This window comes from Enoplosus armatus, chromosome 2, assembly GCF_043641665.1.
Source record: "Enoplosus armatus isolate fEnoArm2 chromosome 2, fEnoArm2.hap1, whole genome shotgun sequence".
NCBI lineage: Eukaryota > Metazoa > Chordata > Actinopteri > Centrarchiformes > Enoplosidae > Enoplosus > Enoplosus armatus.
In genome coordinates, this window is record NC_092181.1 from 15785465 (window position 1) to 15804907 (window position 19443).

Below are 19443 nucleotides of genomic sequence, written 5' to 3' on the forward strand. Positions count from 1 at the left end.
GTAAATTCTATTTCTTCACCACTAAAGTCTGCTACCTCACCTGCAAGATCTGCTTGTTCACCACCCAAGTCTCCTTCTTCAACAGCCAGGTCACCAGCCAAGTCTGCTTCTTCATCGCCCAAGTCTGCTTATTCATCGCCCAAGTCTGCCTCTTCACCAGCCAAGTCAGCTTCTTCATCGCCCAAGTCTGCCTCTTCACCAGCCAAGTCAGCTTCTTCATCGCCCAAGTCTGCCTCTTCACCAGCCAAGTCAGCTTCGTCACCAGTCAAGTCTGCCTCCTCAAGACCCAAGTCAGCTTCTTCGCCAAACAAATCTGCTTCTTCACCAGCCAAGTCTGCCTCTTCACCTAAGTCAGCTTCCTCATCACCTAAAATAGGTTCCAGAAGATCAGGCGAAGGTACTCCAACTAAGCGTGTTGCTGGAACTGAGAGCCAGAGATCACAAGGTGACTTACTATCTTTCCATGAATCCACTCCTCCAAAAAGGCGTCCGGGTCGGCCAAAGAAGCTGGGACCACAGTTGGAGCAAAAAGTGAAGAGGCCAATTGGTCGACCACGCAAGCAGAAGGCTGTGGATACAGAAATGGGGGCAAAAGTGGAAGATGGAAAATCTGTTTTACCATCTGACGTTGAGGAGAATGTAAACAAAAACCTCAAAATAACAGTGGTGTATGGCCGTTCAAGGAGAAACAAACGAACAGTGTCTGAGGGCTTTGACCAGCTGCAAACAGAATTTCATGATGCTTGCCAAGCAGTGGGCCTTAAAAGTGACTTGGGCATTTTAATGAACAACTCTAAGACCAGCTCAGGTAGTATCAAATCACCCTCAACAGAATTGTCAGAGGAATTACATTTTGTTAGCCCTGTGAAAGAGTCCGCTCCTCAATCTAGCAGTAACATCAAATGTCAGAAGCGCGATGATTCTGTACCCTCAAGGAAACCAGGTAGACCTGCAAAAGTTAAAATCTCTGGAATCTCAGTTACAGTCACCACTGTGTCACCTCGGCAACGTAAAATTCAGATAAATAAGGATACTCGGCAGTCTCCTGAAACACTAATTCATAAGAAAGTACTTCTACCAGAATTCAAATCTGCCAAAGAGCCCTGGACAATCAGTCGTCAATCAACAAGCAAAAGCAGTCAGACAGAGGAAGGGATAGAAACAAAGGATGAAAGGAAAGACAAACTGCCAACTCAGCATGTAGCAGTGCGTCACTCAATGAGAGTGAGAAAGCCCTCAATCCACTTTCTGCACGCTGTCGCCACCTCCACCTCTAGATCATACAGCCACAGTAATGCTCTGCTACGGCGCTCTAAACAACTTTTGCTTAACAAGGCCAGCAATGAAAGGAGACAGGGGGAGCAACATAGTAGTGTAGAAACTTCAGGAGGGAGAAGAAAGCTTTATGGACAAGAGAGGAAGAACATCTCTCAGGACTTGAGCAGAATGGCAGGGGTGTCTGTGGACTCAATCTTTACCCCAAAAGAGACGCTAAGGTGGTGGGCAGCATCAGCGGAGGAAAAGACTATGAACCAGGAGCTTGCCAGGCGAATACGACTCATCTCTGACACCTGGGTCTCAGACACTGTGGAGAACCAAGAGAAAGAAATTGCGTTTAATTCTAAACTAGGCACTAAAGGCAACAGTTCATTAACCAGGAAGTCAAAACATTCCTCTGTTGTTCGAACACTGTTCGACTGTCCTCCTAACAAACCAAGGTCCTGTAGCATGCAGCAGCTCTGTTCCTGGTTTATGCAAACCACAGAGACACAGTCTTTGGCTATTGTCAAGAAAGCAAGCTCCCGTAATCCCTACGAACTTGTGCACTTCCCTCGTTCTGCCAATAAAAAAAGTGTTTGCCACAGTCCGCAGGCAGAGCGACTCCGCAAACACATCAAGAAATTTGCCAAAACTGTGCCAAAAAGTCCTCTGCAACATCAACAGGCTCAAAGAAGGTTGAGGAAGAGGAATATGGCACCTCTATCAACGCATAATATTAGGCGACGACTTTTCACTCCCAGGTTTGCAACAGGCAGGCTCGATCAAGGAGTCCAATGGAGGAGAAGCAGAGCATTTGGCAAATACCAGGCCACTCTATTTAGAGCAAGGACAAGGTTCCTAACCAAGAAAGAAAGGGAGAGGTGGCAAAAGAGGCAGAGAAATAAGAAAAACATAAAAGTAGCTACAAGTTGTTCAAATGGACATGTAGTGAGTGGACTACAACCAAAACGTAACGCATTACGCAGATCGGCAAAAGATCAGTTATCTGACTGTTTGGAAAACTGTTCTGTTGACCAAACTCGGGAGCCTGTGGATGTACCCAAAGAGCAGAACCTCTGCTCTAAAGCCTGGAGTCCGGAGACACTGAAGGAATGCCGGGTGTTTCTGAGGAAGATCAACTCTCCAGACAATGAATCAACCGAGGAAGAGTGGGACTCCTGTACTGTGACACTGGATGACGGGTCACCTTCTGCATACCTCTTTGCAGGAAGGGAGAGAGAACTGGTAGGAGTTGTTAAAGCTGTGAAAACTGAAAGAAATAGGAGCATGAATAGGACTGCCTCAAGAGAGCTAGCAGGTTCTGCACCTAAATCAGTCCAGGAGCAGGATGAGATGCCAGTGGGGAGGCAAAAAGGCAAATACAAAAGTCCTGGGGTTGTGTCTACTGAACCACCGCAACCACCACCAGCGAAAATGTTGAGACAATCGCGAATGAAGGGCCTAACCGGGCCGAGATGGTGTGACTTTGTGTTTGGTAAGTACCTGGCTTATTTTATTGAATATCACTAAAGACATCAACTTTTATTAAGCTTTAGTTTTAAAATCACCACAAAATCAACTTGTGCGCTCTCTTTTCTTTTCTGACAGAAAACTAAATGAAGCATGAGGCCTCCTCCTACCTGGGTAAGGGACTGTGGTTTATCGTGGTGCCTTTGGACATTGAGCTGACCCCGTAGACTGACCATCCCACTATGGTTCAGTCTTACACTCAGCAATTATGTAGCAGTCTAACTTAACAAAAGCTTGATGTTGCACTATTTTTATCCATGGATATGTATGTACAGAATGTTTGATTTTTGTTTTTGATTTTTTTTGTTGACAACTTGCCTTTGTCTTTTCTGAATGTGTATAGTTGATCAAATCATAACGGCAGAGTTTCAATGGGATAAGTGCTTATACAGTGAGCCCTGTCAGACTGGCTGTATTGGAAGGAAAGACGAAGCTTGACTGCATAAAAACAGTGCCATCTCCCTGGGAACATACCTCGTTATCAAGGCCACCACTTGACAATGACCTTTTTCTGTAAATCTTTTCAGTTTTTCTGTAAAACCAGTAACAATTTTTAATCCTTTAAGTCATTGTCTCCACCATTGAAATGTACAGATCTAAAATTCCCCCAAATACTTTTATTTATAGTCGCCCTTACTTTGGCACTGTTTAAACTCCAAATTGCTAATTTAATAATTTGTTTTTGTATTTTAGATCTGATAAACGTATATTGAAATTTAATGACATTCTCTCGATCCGAGCATTGTTTGCAATATTTTTCTTTGATGCTGTTGTATTGCAAGCCAGTAGCCAAAAATGTGGTTCGAATGAAGGAATCTTTTGAATTAACCAAGCCCCATCTTTACCCGAATCACTTTCTCTATATGGGCCCAACTACAAAATTGTGTATTGAACTACAGTAATTGACAGCCTGTACTAAAACCAAATATTTTTAAGTCATTCTTTCTTTTTAAGTATTTTTCAATAAACAATATTTGCAAATCTTAGCACCGAACTGCGATTAGCACAAACAAACACGTGACTACATATTCAGCCCCAACACCCCACAAAAGGATGTATATGTGAAGTGATGAAGAAAATGGCATTATGCAGTTGTAGAAAGTAGATTCTGATTAATTTGTTGGTTTGTGGGATCTGTCTTGTTTTAATTCAGTTATCTTTATGTGGTTGTCTTCTTGTTTTCACCCAAAGCATATACTGTATGTTAGTGTCAGATCTATTTCTTGCACTATTCCATCTGAGATTATTATTCCCACTACACAGATTCCTCACCCATATTTTGCACATCCCATGTCCCACTACCAAACCCTACTGTAAAACTAGAGAATATATTTGGTGCAATACAAACCCAGATGATTTATCAGTATGTAGTAATTTTATTTTGCTGACAGACGAATGGATGTACGCAAGTACCAATGGCCTGGGATGTTACTTCAGTTTCCATAGCCATGTAATTTAACCTTAAAGGATATTGCTATACAAACTTTTTTTCCCCACCTGCTTTGTTCTCCTCAATGAAGCAGAAAAATAACACATCCTTAATTGTTGTAATAGCATTAAATTGTTTTTGTTTTTTTTATCATAAACGTACTAGCATTATTTACTGTTTAAATGCAGGTGGGAAATGTGTTTCGTTAGACCTTGTTTTTCTCAAGTCGCAGCAAGAGACGGCTACCTCCACTGGGGCTCAGCTAGGCCTACTGCTCTTTTGCTTATCAACCCTGTGATAGACGAGGCCAGAGAGATGATCAGTAAACACTAATCTTGGATCAATATCATGTTTTCCTGCCCTCTAAAGATCCAAGATGTCTGGCTGTAGGTCAAAGCTTAAACCTGTAGTGTGTATTGTGCGTCTGACTACCCTTGTATGTATGTCACTATGGTTGCCATTTCAACACGATAGAGGTGGGGGTGGCTCAGTCTTGTGATTAATAACTATCAGCCCTCTGTTGAAGAACCTGGTGCTAAACATCTGTTGTATATTTTCTTTGTGTTTTTATACTGTCCATTACAGATGCCACAAAGAGGTGCCTGTGATTGGAACAATAAAGAGTCTTTTGAAAGAACCAGCGAGCGATATGATTTCTAGTACAGTGAAATGTAAAAACACAACTCATACAATTTACACTGTAGGGTATAGCAACATCACCTGTACTGTGAAAGATGACAATCAGGATTATCTAATATTTGATTTTAGTTTTTTTATTTCTCTGGTATAAAGCTACAACTGCCTGATTCCCAACCTGAATTTGGCCAAGATTAACCTGAAAGTGTCATAGGTTATTCAAGGGATTAGAAACAAAATATATATAAACTAATGTTTTTTTCTGTACTTTTTGCTTTTCTGTGAAATACTGTGTTTTCACCTCTTAATACTATACTGAGGTGAAAAACTTAGGGACCACAGATCTGGTTTTGTGATAATGAAAAGAGGACAATCTTTGACGTATATTTCACTTTAATGATTAAAATGACAGAACTTGAAACTGGGAAACATACAGAAATAAAAGAGGAAATATGAGTACATATGCAGAGGTGACCCCACTGCAAGGGCTTTAAGTCCGATGTGCCAGGTTCAGTTACATTTACTGAGGTCAGTTATACGATGAAAAGTAAATAGTCCCACGTTACAAAAGTATTTGTGAATTATGTTAGACTGGAGGTCTTGAACACTAGTTTAAAACCGACTTCTACGAGACGTTGGCCTCCTGGTTGATGAGGGTGTTGAGGTCCAGCTTCGTCTTCTCTAGAGCTGCAGTCTTGGCCCTCCGCGAGGGACGCACCACAGAAACGGACTCTGGCACATTTTCTCCATCGCTGTAAACACAAATATGAGAATGTGAAAATACACTGACGGTATCAAATCATGCACATAGGTATACATAACTAAAGGGATGTCGTCATGCATCCGTATGTGCTGACAAAACACTCACCTCTCCTCTGATGACTCTGCCCTCCTGCTCGGCTTTCTGCCCCCTTTGGCTGTGCAGACTTTCCTCTGACCTGTGCACGCAAACACTCAGGTTACCTCACAGTGCTGAGTCAACTCCTTGACTCAGGTAGACGAGAGGAGCTCTAAAAATATAGTGGCACTATGAACCACTGCAGTTTTAGATGAGTATGCAAAAGCTGCTTTACCTCTTTTGGCTCTCTTGGCGGATTTAGATGGATCGTCTGTTGCAGCCTCTGTGGAAACATGGCAGACAGAATTCATACTTTTGCAGTTTCTCTCTGTTTGCAGTCTTCTTGTCTTGACAGACACCAAATACTCCGCCCTATTTGGTGTGGGATTTTTAATCCACTTAGCAACATTCTGGTAATGAGACATAATCCTTTTACAGGAAGAGTTGTCATACACGTGTGTAGTGTAAATCTAGTTAGACACAGGCACTGAGCCGGTAACATTTGTTACGGGTGCTCAGCGGGATGTCAGGTGGCCTTTTATACAGACTGTCACTGTGCATGCATGTGTACCATCTGCATTGACATCCAGTGGTTGCAGTGCGCTGGCGCTGAGGAGCTCAGCCTGTTCTTTTGCGTCCACCAGCTGATGAATCATCTTCTCCAGAGCACGGAGGCAGACACGGTCCTTCACCACCTGAAGGATAGAAGGACGGACAGAGGAGAAATGAAACATTAGGCCTTTCAAGAGGCAGATGTATAAATACATGAAACAGCATGAGTGGTGACGTGGTTCTGGAAATGGCAAATAATGACTTTGGTGCTCCCCTTAGATTTCCTCTAACACCATCAGTGCCATGATCAGGTCAACATTTAAATTAGTGCAGTACTTTGGTTAACAACTAAATACTTGCAAAACGAACTCTAAGCTGTACTTACTAATTGTGTCTGTCTGTACCTGTACAAGCTGCTGCAGCAGGGTCTGCAAGTCTTTCCTGACGGTCTCATCTCGGCTGAGCTCCAGGTTGCTTAGAGTCTTGGCATAGAGACGCACCTCAGGGGCTGTGGGGTCCTTCAGCATCTCCCCACACATTCGCACCGCCAAGTAGTCATGGACACACACCTCCTGAAGACACACGCTCTCAATAAATTCAATTTGTTTTGCCTCAATGAAGCATTCAAGAGAACATTTCTAAATGAGTGTGTATTTGTGGGAAAGAAGAAAGCAATATGATGAAAAGCTCAGAGCGCCAATAAAGAACAAACACTAATAAAGAATTTCTCAATGGAGATAACCCAGATTGATCACTGAGGGTTTTGTGAGTTCACAGCAGTCTCAGCGGTCTTTCTCACCTCTGTGTTACTTGAGGGCTTAATAAGTGTACTTGGACGGGTGAGCTCCACAAGTAGCTCGACCACATTGTTAATGTCCACCTCAGCTAGTGGAGAGGTGGCTGGGGCATTCATCAGAGTCAGAACAGTTGGCAGGAAACTCTCCTCCACGACCTCCTGGTGGACCCTAATACACACAAAGACACACTCCATATTAGTTTATTATTATATAATCATACTAATAATAGGAGGATGGGGAAAAACACAGTTGTAATAGATTAAATTAACCACATAACTCATTGTGTTTGCTTGTGTATGTGTGCATGTGTGACCTGCTCTCGCGGGCGTAGAGCTGGAAGAAGACGCCGAGGCAGTGGCGTAGTCGGGTGTCGTCCTCGGTGACGGGATTGTACCACAGCAGAACCAGACGGGAGAACATCTTGGCACTGGAGATACGGCCGGTGTACATTAGTTTGGCCAGGCTCTCCGCTGTCTCTGTACGCAGGTCAGACACCTGAAAATATTGAAAACACACACACACACACACACACACACACACACACACACACACACACACACACACACACACACACACACACACACACACACACACACACACACACACACACACAGAGATAATTCAATAACACTGTCGTCTTCAGCTGTTTTATATCCAAGAAAACTAGAAACGTACTTTTGTTTATGAAGTAAATATTTCACCCTCAGCCTCACCTCACTGTCCAGGAACTCTGAAAGCATCACAAGTATGCTCTGTGCGGTGTCCTCTGGTGCATCTCCCTTCTCCTCGGCCACCGGTGCGTCCTCCTCCTGTCTGTCCGGTGATTGAGAGGACGGCGCCGTCTGAGTGGCAGCTGCTTCAGAGAGCAGCTGGAAGCCGAACAGCAGCAGCAGGTCGATGACGGCCCGCAGAGCACTGATACGGATCTTTACCTCGTCCAGCTGGGCAATCTGAACACACACACACACACATATATATATTAGTACTGGCGGTACGTGATTCATGTCTGTGTTTTTGGGTCAGTGAACCAAAATTATAAAAATTCATTTTTCCACATAGCCCTTGTAGTATCTAGCCATGCAAGTTAAACAGAGAAATCAAAAAGACCTCAGATCTGTGGATTATTTTGAGGGTGTTTCTAGCAAGACTTGTTGCTGAAAGTTTGAAATGTTTTAGGTACCACAAATTTAATTTAATTTAAGACACAAGCAGCGTAAATCTCAAAACCTCAGCGACTGAAATGTTTACAAATGTATTAAAAGTTTGGGTAGATAAAACACACGCGCATAACATTACCTGTAGCAGCAGGACCATGTGGGTTTTGGCCAGATCCTTGCTGTGCAGAGTGCACGTTCCCAGACACACCACGGCCATATTACGGACAGCAGGGTGAGCATTTGCGATGCTGGGCAGGACCTGACAAGAGGTGGAGAAAAATGGTGACTTCACTCAAACCTCCGCAGGTGTTTGCCAACATGAGATGACATAAACAAACAACCAGCACTATGGCAAGTGATTTAGTTCTGATACTTCTGATTTCTAAAAGATCCAGTTGGAGCTTTTGTGAAATATATGATGATGTGTGCAGTGTGTGTGTGTTTATACCAGTGAGGACATTAAGGCGCTTAGGGTTGGACCAATTCGCGTCTTGATGCTCATCTGCTTCAGCAGTTCTGCACACATTGTTAGACACCTCAGAAGAGTCTCCGGGTCATTCTGAAAAAACAGAAAACCAAAAACATCTTAAGACCTGTGCTTGGTATTTTTATTTGAGGAGGAAAATCTCTTTACTAGACAGGGTAAATTATTAAAGACACAGAGGTGGTGTACCTTCTCAGTGCGGATCTCCTTGTCGGCCGGCTGGCTGCTCTCTGCCATTTCCTGGATGATGCAGTTCCTGCGGTTCTCGAGCTCTGTGATGGAGTCCTTCAGCTCTGCGGCACGGCTGAACTCCTGGGCGGTGATGAAGTCCTCTAGGGTTTGTTTGGCCTCCAAGATACGCACCTTCACCTCTGCTAGCTGGAGGGGAGGAGGGAGGAAAGGTGGGGAGAGTCACTCGTTAGGTGAAATACACTCTAGAGGATTATTGACTGTTGAGACGGGCAACTGCACCTCCATTACCAGGGAAAAACAACAACAGCTGAGGCGCTGGGACAGGTTACAACCCTCTCAAGGCTATTTTACTCACTGGAAAAGGAAGGGAGATGTGGGGAGAGAAAGCAGGTGAACTGAACGGATGGAAGCTAAACGCCTGAGCTAGGATCGACTTCCTCAGCAGCTGTTTGGCCTCCAAGATATTAAACACTTGTTGTGCTTGTTGGAAGATGAGATGGATTGACAAAATGTCTGAAGCCCAAAGCTGTGAGCAATCCCTCTGTGCCTGTTTGTGTTCCTAGGTAACCACTGACTTTCACTGAGGTTAAATAAGGAAAAACATGTGATGAAGCTGATGAATCAAAAGGAAAACTGCTGGACCTGGATACGCCAGGCAAACACCAGATCGGCATAGATGATATGCACCTTCCACCCCACTTGTTAAAACATCGCTCTGCCTCCAAACACAAACCATCTGCCAGCTGGAGGTACAGAGAGACGGACAAATAAAAATAAACAGCGAGGGAGCGTAAATAGAGCACAGAAGAACAGAGTTTGTTAGTGATCTCAGGTTTAGAATATGTAAACCTCTCATGCGCGTTGTTATTTGGATCATTCATAATATAGGAAACCTGAATATCCTTTTGTAGCAATCAATCTTCCTGTAGCCTTGTAATAATTTAAACTTTTATACCAAATAAAAACTAGTAATGTCCCAATATCTGGTGTTTTCACCCATCCAAAAAGCAGCAGGGCAATTGGAATAGATGACTGAATCTAATTGCTTGCGGGTGCTTTCAGTTGGCAGCGTGTTTCCCCACCTGGACCTGCTGCCGACGGCTCTCGTTCTCATCCACCGGCTGACTGGCCTCCATGATGGGCTCCCTCACATCCGAGATGATTTCTGCCACCTGCGTAACACGAAGCCAGCTCATTTAGACATCAATCTCAGCTGTAATGATACCACCACAGTTTCATTATGTGACATCTCAAAACAAAAAGGCCATTGGTAGCAGAGGACAGTTTAATTCATGCATCCATCGGCACAATCATTTTGTGTCCATTTGGGAACGTTGACGAATAATTTCAGCTTTCATATTTTCATTTCTGCCTAATTGGTCTGTCAACTGAATTTATGAAGGGCACTGATATGCATGATGTATGTGTGGGAAGGAAGCGCAGTCTGGATTAAATGAACACTGAATTCACAGCAGTGAAAGAGTTCAGATTCAAGTGTGAAATGTAACTTACAGTCTGAATGCGTCTGGGGTCATCAGGGATGAGGGTGAGGAGTTTCTCTGTGAGGAGGGAGACCAGGGAGGAAGGAGTCTGTGGGAGAGCCAACATCTCCTGCAGGACCGCCAACACGCGCTTCCTACAAAACACAATAAGTCTGAAGAAAATAGTGTCCAAACAAAGAAGCACTTGTTCTCTGTCCACCTTCGACCTACCAGTCCTCCTCTTAGCATCCCATCCCTGCCTCTCACAGTCTGACCAGCTGCAGAGATGTATAATCAGTTAATATCTCTCCTGCCTTTATTTAATACTGCTGTATTTCCCTCCTCTCTCTCAATGCTTTCCCACTCCTTGTCGTCCCAGTTGACGCCCACATGTTTGTTAAGGTGAGTTTATTGCTGCATCTTTCCCTCCCACTCCATTTCAAAACCATCCCTTTATCATTTTACCAGCACAACTCTGTTCCTCGTCTTACCTGCCGCCCTCCTCGTTGGTATCCAGACATCCAATGAGATGGATGAGCTGTTGGGAGATGAACTCCTTGGTCATAACCAGCTCCAGCTGGTTAAAGTCAGCCCTCTGTTCCTCTGACAGCAGAGGTACTGCCTTCAGATACCTACAACAGGCAAGGGTCAACAATAACAACAGATTAGACGATGCAGCAGTCCTCGAGTAACAGCATCACAGTGGTACAACTCAGAAGAAATAACACAATCATATTAAATGCAATACAACAACACTGTAGGTAGCTAAACGCTGCGCCAGCACTACCTACAGACCACAGCGACACACAGCATATCAGCTATCAGCTAGCCACTGAGGGATTTATACAAACCTGCAACTTATTCAAACAAATTAATAAGTGTATTGTATGTGCAGATAAATGTTAAGCGTGCCACTCAGTTACAGCAACTTGAATTAAGGAGCATTTCACACTACAGCATCAGATGCATTAGGCAGGTGGTACAACAGCAGAAGGCACTAACATCAATCAAATTTAAAAGTGTGAACAAGATTATAAGCAATAACGTCATAATATATTCAGTATGCAGTTTGGTGAATGCTAACTTGGTGGTTTAGCCATCAAAAGCAAAACTAGATATAAAACTATAAGAATAAAACATTAATGGCACACAGATACAATTACTGTGGAATAATAGTACAGTGTAGTATTTTGAATGTGAAGATCTGCAGCTAAATTTCAAAGCAGTAGTTATGATAGTACATGATCTGTTGGCTCCCTGAGGCATGTTAACGTGACCACAGCTGTTTTTGAAGAATCTGGCGTTGATCATGTAAATAAAAAACGACTTTGCAAGAGCACTGAGCATCAACAGGAAGTGTTTTACTTGTTCTGCAGGGATAGTCTTTTTTTATATGAATGCCACACTTCTCATATAACAAGCCAGGTTACAGTGAACATAAGCAATGAGTTAGCCACACAGTTACATACAGAAAGAGCTCCTCTGAGAACACCGGACCTGCCTTCAGATACCTGAGTAACAACATGGTCATTATGGCGACTGTGTTTGGTGTTCTGTTAAAAGTCATCACAAACTATATTAACTACTTTCTACTATATTAAAGGATAGGTTCACAATTCAAAACAACAGTCAGGTGCCCATATGGACATTAAAACAGGTTTTGCTTTCTGTATTCATTCCTCCTGCTTAGGAGACTGGATGCTGAGTTAGACAAATCAAAGTAAATATCTTCCAAAGTCTAATTCTTTAGTGCAGAATTCCCTCCTTGAGTTTCCCCACACAGTCTCTCCCTGTTGAGCTGCAGTGGAAGGATTGTAACAAAAAAGAGGAAATTTGGTACTCACAAGACTGTAACTTTGGAAGATACCCAATTGATTTGTCTAACTCTGTCTGATGAAGCCTCTTGTTGACTTTGGATAACTTTGAATGTAACTTTGCATGGATGAAGGACTGTGGATTTTGTCACCCATCAGTTAAACTGAAAGAGCATTAGAAAAGGATCTCTTAAAGTCCAGTATGAACAAGAGGAATTATTACAGCAAGAAAAACCCGTTTCAAATATTCATATGGGCACCTGAATTTTGTTTTAAGACAGACTTGAAAAATTGTAAACCTATCCTTTGACCACGTGAATTCTGAAAGGCCTGTTGCTACTGATCAACTGTCTGGTCCTCACTTTACTCTGTAACGGGTAAAATATGCAGCTGACGGCAAGAACACTATAAATGTAATCCAGTGAACGTTCTCTTCTCTCACCCATAGAGGTAGTCGGCATAAGTGGCAGCGTCTGGCAACACTTGCTCCAGAATTTCATCACCATCATCTCCTTTAGCCTTGATGAATTCACACAGAGCTCTCAAGTACAGCACATTCTCGCAGGTCAGAGAGTCCACTGGGATCAGCTTCCTGTCGAAGACACACACAATCTCTGACCTCAAGACATTTTATTATTACATCACATGTGAGAGACAGAGAGCCAGAGTTTGAAGTGTACCTGTTGTCGAGCTGTGCTCCGTTCTGTAGCAGCTCTTCGGTGGGTGTGCCTTTGAAGATGGCTTTCAGAGTGTCCAGAGTTGTTTGGGCACAGTTCTCTACATCCAGCCTGTGGATTAGCTCTATGACGTTACCATCCAGCCGAAGCAGCCAGGCCGGCAGCAGACGAGAGCAAACCATCTCCCTCACTGCTTCTACAAACCACACACAGCAGACATATTAATAAGGCACAATGGAACTTAGAGCTGAATCAGCAACTATTCTTATAATTGATTCATCGTTTCAGTCATTTTTCCAGCTACTCCAATGTGAGAATTTGCTCTTTCTGTTATTGTAAAATACATAACTTTTTGGACTGCTGGTTGAGCAAAACAAGACATTTAAAGATGTCACCTTGGGCTCTGAAAAATTGTGATGGATCTTATTTTTGTTCGCTATTTTTTGACATTTCATAGACTAAACAATTAATTAAGAAAATAATTCTAAATAAATCTATAAATCTAACTACTTTAGTGGATTTTTTTTTTGCTACTGCAAGTGCAAATACTTGATTGAAAAATGTGTCAGTGTAAATATAATGTCAAACACACAGGCACAGAAACCAGTATTACCTGAGGAGTCATGGAGACCCTGCTGCAGAATACTAACTCTCTGTGCGATGCTTAATGCTTTAATGTGAACCTTGTCAGCCAGAACCTTAAACAGAAAACAGAAAGTTATTTTGGAGAATTCACAGCATTAAGCAAGAAAACATGTTCAGTCAGATCAAGACAACAACTTTATTATGTTATGTGTTGACGTACTTGCCGTGTGTGCATACATTTATACCAAATCATTTGACTGCATTTGTGGCTACCTGGTAGGCTAGCTTGCGGACGTTCTCTTTGATGTCCCGGGTGCGTTTGAGTACTTTGGGGAGGGTGCGAGGGGACATTGCAATGCAGGAAAGAACGGCTCGTCGCACCTCAGCATTAGTATCATTTTCCAGAATCAACATGTATGCTGCACAGTGGAAGGAAACAGAGCATTAGACAGTTAGGAGGGCTAATGACAAAGAGAAAGATCCAAAAACATACCAAATCAAACAAGAATACAAGGCCACGAAGTGAGCAGGAGCAATATGCTTTTGCAAGAAGACTGTATTGACTGCCTCTAGTGTATTGTTACAAAAGGTTGTCGACAACTTGAAATGACATTCTCTTAATTTGCTTGAGTGTTTGTCAAATCAAAAAGAAAAAAACTAACCGTTGATAGTTGGACAGTCAGGGTCCTTTGGCTGTTGTAGGCGAGTCATGGCCAAAGCAGCCTGAATCCTCACATTGGGGAACTTGTCAGTGACACGGACCAGCATGGCTTGGTGGATGTGGTCAAAGAGGTCATCGTCTATCTGGGCATTCTCTGCCATACTGCCCAGCAACTTGTTGATCAGCTGACACACACGGAAACGCACCGCATGGCTACTGGCTTTGTGGGACTGAGAAGAAAGAAAGGCAGTCCAAACAGTTTGGGAGAAGAAGTGGAGAAACAGGCAGACAATAGACGAAGAAGAGTGGACATGGATCAAAGGAAAGAGGACGAGTGGGACAGAGAAAGAAGCATACCACAGGAGAGTGTAGGAGTGAGAAACATATGGAGTCCAGCAGGAAGAGAGAAGAGACAGATGGGACATGACAATATCAGATTAAGAAGCAGCAGAGACCTCAATCACATCAGAGCTTCTCTGTACAGCAAATGCTCACAACCAAACTCAGAGGGTTTTTGTTAGAAATATCAGAAAACCATTGGGGTTAACAGCTTTCTTACAAACAAAGAAGCCGCTGTCAAAAAGTTGACCTCTTGTAATCGTTTAGCACACAAAGAACAGTGTCTTAAGAACTTTAACTTTAACTAATGTTTCTACCTCCAACAGGAAGTTGAAGATGAAGCTCAGAAATGGATGATCATCCTCATTCTCTTCTTCCTCCTCATCCTCCTGCTGCTGCTGCTGCTGCTCCTCCTCTGTTTTAGGTGGAGGCTGGAAACTTGTGGCGAACCTTGCAACAAACTCAATGACATTTTCAACTGTAGGTTCACGCTTGTAGACAACCATGGCGTACTTCAGGTAGTGGACGAACTCCTCATGAAACAGTGTCTTGTCCTCGAGCTGGTGGAGGAGATGGAGGATGTCATCAATAACAAGTGACAGGGGAAAACAATACCAGGAGAAACAATAGCTTGGGTTTAAAATAAGATGGTGGAAATGGGGATTTGGAAATATGTGAAACCAAGTCATCAGTTTCTGCCATATTCATTCACAACAGAATAGATTCATCCAGACCTCTCAGGTCGTCTGGGACAGGTTTGCTTACTGCCCCAAATCAAAACAAAACACAGAGGAGCTTCAGGTCTGCTCCAACTTAAATTGTAGCTTTAAACTATTTGCTTCTTCTTTTTATTAAGTTATATTTGGGGCTATGTATTCAAATCTCTCCTTGTACTATAACTGCACTATTTCTTATTCTTCCATTATATGCCATTTTGATTTATTTTAAATCCTACTTGTGTCTTTCCATATTGCCTAAAATAAACTTGCATTTCCTTTCCAAAGAATGATTAGATTCAGTGATTTTATCATAATCAAGATTTGACCTAAGTTATATCCTTTACCAAAATCAACTTAGAGGAATGTGAAGCGAACACAACTACAAAAGACTTGTTGATCTCTGATTTTATTGGATTTAAGCTATCAGTAAGTGTGGTGTGTCTAATGGCAGAAATGAACACAGTAGAGAGTACATAATAGCTTCATACATCACCACACAGAGCTTACCTTGCTGTAGCGGCTCTTCAGGCTTGCCACCAGCTTTGCCTTGTTATTGTGGCCCTTCTGAGAGCGCTGAAACGCCTCTTTAAGGTCTATTTCATTGTCCGCAGTCATCTTTTCTTCACTGAAAACCAAATTAAAAGACAGAATCACTCAAACAGCCGTTTCCTCGCAGTAACTTCCAGGAATGTTTTCACTAAATGCTAACGGCAGCTGCCTGTTTGTCCCTAGTGCCTCATTAGCTAACCAATGCCCCACCTCGATCCAACTCCCACTGAAAGAAGAGCAGGAAAATAACGTAACCTAGCTAAGTCGTAAGGGATACAGTTCCCTAGAGACACGTTACATAACCCTTTATGGGAATAGTAAAGCAGACATTGTATTATACCGAAGAATCAAACGTATTGTGAGTTTTACAAATGTACCTTATCTTCACTTTTCTTCTCGCAACACTGCCGCCTGTTTTTAAAATTCAACTGTCGTGTGTTCTCGCGAGAGCTGTGGTGCGCAATCTTGATTCTTACGTAATGACGTTATTCTTTATATGCCCCAAGTTTAGACTGGCAGGCAGCCCCATTAGTCAGGCTCAACAATCTTCGTGATTAATCAATGGGAAATTAACCTGCAAGTATTTTGAAAATTGATTAATCGTTTTAGGGGTTTTTAAAAGCAAAAACTGAAAAACATTTCCTAGTAACAGCTTCTCCATTGCTGCCTTTCTCTGTTTTCATTGTGAACTGGACATCTTTGAGTTTTGAACTCTTGGTCACACAAAACCACCTATTTTCTGACATTTTACCGGTCAAATGATTATTCGACTCATTTAGATAATAAATGATAGATTCATTGACAATAAAAATAATAATAAGTTGCATGCCTAAAAATCTAATCCTATTTTTAAAGGTTCAAATGTTTTTCTTTAGCTTTTTGAAGGAAAGCTTCCTGTACCCAGCTTAGGTGTTAAGGTTGCCTATGAGGAATGAATCAGGGAAAAAAGACCCCATGTTGTGTGAAGGCACTCAGACTGCAGCAACTGTGTGAAACCACATATTAACGTTTAGTTTACAACACTCACATTAGATTTACTGGGTTTGGTTGGATTTTTGTGGTTTGTCATTGACAAAACATAGAAAGAACTTGTGTGGTAGGATGAAATAAATCAGCAATCACTAATCTGCTAATATTTCATGTCCCACATTTGAGCCATACAGGCTACAAGAGTGCAACCCCTCTGTTTGTGTTGTGATGTCCAAGGCCACAGCTGCCGGGCAGCTGTGGAGGGGTCACAGCAGACAGCTCACCCGTGGGAAGGACAGGAACAAGCTTCTCCACAGGCGGACAGGGTGCCTCGTTTTATGGCAACAACAACAGCCTTCTATCTCTGGAAATCAATTTAATATAGAGGGTACTCTTTCAGGCTTCTGCCTTAGACCTGCGTGCATGTGGGCGTAGGATTATCTGAGAGGTGTATTATCATATTAAATATTTATGCCGGTGGATGCAGGGGCTAAAAGTCTCTCCATTAGTCCATACACCTGCTATGTCATGAGACAAAAAGATGTGAAAAAATGGCCTCTAGTGCTTCTGTAAACCCAGGGGCACATACAGTGGGTGATCTTAAGACATCAAAATGCTTTCCGGAGAGATTCTCTGTAAAACTGTTATCATCAACATTCAATCATCAAACTACCATTTGTCATTACCTTGCACTCATTCACAAAGCACAGTTAAACATTTATAGTCTGAATTGCTCCATTAAACACACAAACCTATGTAACTACATCCATTTAGACCTTTAAAGTCATATGTGACTATATACTGTATATCTCACTATAACCAAGGCTAGATTACAAACTGGGTAAAGCAGACAAATGCCCTGGGGCCCCTGAAGCCCCGGGATCACTGTGTGCAAATTGGTTTATGATCATTTGACTAATTACAAATTTGTTTGGGCATACGCCCCATTAAAGAACACACACTAAGGCTGGTCCTGCATTGTTACCTAATCCTGTGGCCTCAGTATGCTTCAAACAAAGTAGGTCATAAAATGTGCCGTCAGACCACATCTAAAGATAAAACTGTTTATAGCTGTTCCAAGTGGCCACACTCAAAGGCGTGGGGTGAAAAGCCTGCAGTCAGCCTCCTCCTGGCTGCATCCCTCTGCCTCCCCAATCTCTCTCCAAGAACTCTGTCTTTGTAGTCTCAAATGCGATGAATCGCACTAATGGGTGTAACAGCACACACTTTCGGACAGTCTCTCCTCGAAGGCATTCATGGTGTTGTACTCGGTTGGATATATGAAAACTGATGGAGGAACGAAAAAAGAGAGCTTGAGAGAAGTTCAAATCCTGCCTACTTTCATATCTCAGAATAACAACGGCTGCGTGTTGTGGAAAGTTTCAGAAGTTGTTGGACACAAGCCCCAAATGGTGCTCACATGGCGCATAATCCTAAATAAAGTTGCGTTTAATGAAATTACCACAAACTAATTGACATAGAAGATCTGGGCCCCGGTTTTATTCTAGCACAGAAGTACTGCGTCTCTACAGTATCGTCTGCTGTGAGCCTGTGTAGGCTACTCAGAGGAGAGAGGGCACACAATACACAACACAGGGCTGGTGGGTGAATGGGGTTTGTAGGGACCCAGTTAAAGATGCACTCCACCGATTTTACACATACAGGTCGGTTCACTCATCATGAGGAGTATCATTCAGCCGGTGAAAACAGGTTTATTCTTTATCTCAGCTTGATCTTAAAGAGAAGAGGCTACTAACAATTTGTCTCAACAGAAAGCATGTGAGGGTTTGGGCTCTGGCAGGGAGGGTCTAATGCAAAGATGCTACTGAGTTGCATTATGGGAAGTGTAGGATTCAATGTTTTTGGAGCTTTATTAGGAACTAACATGGGTAAAGCTCGGCCTCTCCTTCTTCGATTTTGGCAAATTCTCTTCAAATGTGCTTCTTGCAAGTTCCCCAACTTTATGGAGCTACAACACTAAATGTGTGGAGCAGGCCTACACCTTTAAGGTGAGGGGTGTCAATGGTGCCCACTTGTGTAGACTATGACACAATTTTTTGTACTATGCATAAAGAATACAGTTACACAAATGTGTTCATTTCATAAAATAAAACCGTTTTGAGGCCATTTTGATTTTGGCTATGGCAACAATGGTATTAGTAGTGGTACTAGAAGTAGGCTAGTAGGCTAATAATACATGTAGGCTACTTTCCCAGTAACATTACCCTCCGTTTAATAAAAGAAATAACCAGCCTCATAATTGCTGTTTAGCCTGGAGCCCACATACTCTCACGGTCTATTCTGTTTACGGTATCTGACTGATGGAATAAAATCACACGACTAGACCCCCTGAGACCTCCCTCCTCCTCCTCCTCCTCCTCCTCCCCTCCACACGGTGATCGGCATTGATACAGCAGCGCCGGTAGGGGCGGGGCAGCACTGCAGCAGTGCGCTTCTCGAGCTGTCTCCGGTAATGTTCCATAGGATACACACGCCCCTCTCCGCCCCTGCCGCGAGACAGGTGGTTGGACTGTATGCCTTCATCCTCGCGCGCACCCTCTGTTAGAATAAGCAACAACAAAAAAAAAAAAAACATTCTGTTGACGGCAGGGAAGGGTCGGTCGGCGCGAGCGCGTCCCCGATGGACTTCCAGCGTGTGACCTCCGCGATCACCGGGCGGATAGCGGGAGAGGGGGGCAACAACCGGAACGCACGAGGAGAGCCCCGCCGATCTACTACCAAATGTTTCCCAGCGAATCGCTCGAGCTGCTGTT

General features: G+C 43.0%; 1 protein-coding gene across 2 annotated transcripts; it reads right to left on the reverse strand.

The window, feature by feature from the left end:
* Positions 1-5230: 5230 nt before the first annotated feature.
* Positions 5231-15766, reverse strand: ncapg (non-SMC condensin I complex, subunit G). Of its 2 annotated transcripts, none has more exons than XM_070921873.1 (21): positions 15659-15766; positions 14750-14992; positions 14095-14323; positions 13706-13851; positions 13461-13545; positions 12851-13043; positions 12613-12762; positions 10848-10988; positions 10388-10511; positions 9958-10047; positions 8873-9061; positions 8648-8758; positions 8339-8458; positions 7756-7992; positions 7356-7537; positions 7045-7210; positions 6650-6814; positions 6265-6388; positions 5929-5976; positions 5724-5793; positions 5231-5607 (listed from the first exon to the last, which is right to left on the reverse strand). In XM_070921873.1, the coding sequence occupies exons 1-21, from the start codon at positions 15764-15766 to the stop codon at positions 5481-5483; spliced, it is 3048 nt and encodes a 1015-aa protein (XP_070777974.1). In that variant the 3' UTR covers positions 5231-5480. The 2 variants fall into 2 exon arrangements, with proteins under 2 accessions (XP_070777974.1, XP_070777966.1); XM_070921865.1 differs by having other exon boundaries at positions 6650-6817.
* Between the last annotated feature and the right edge of the window lie 3677 nt (positions 15767-19443).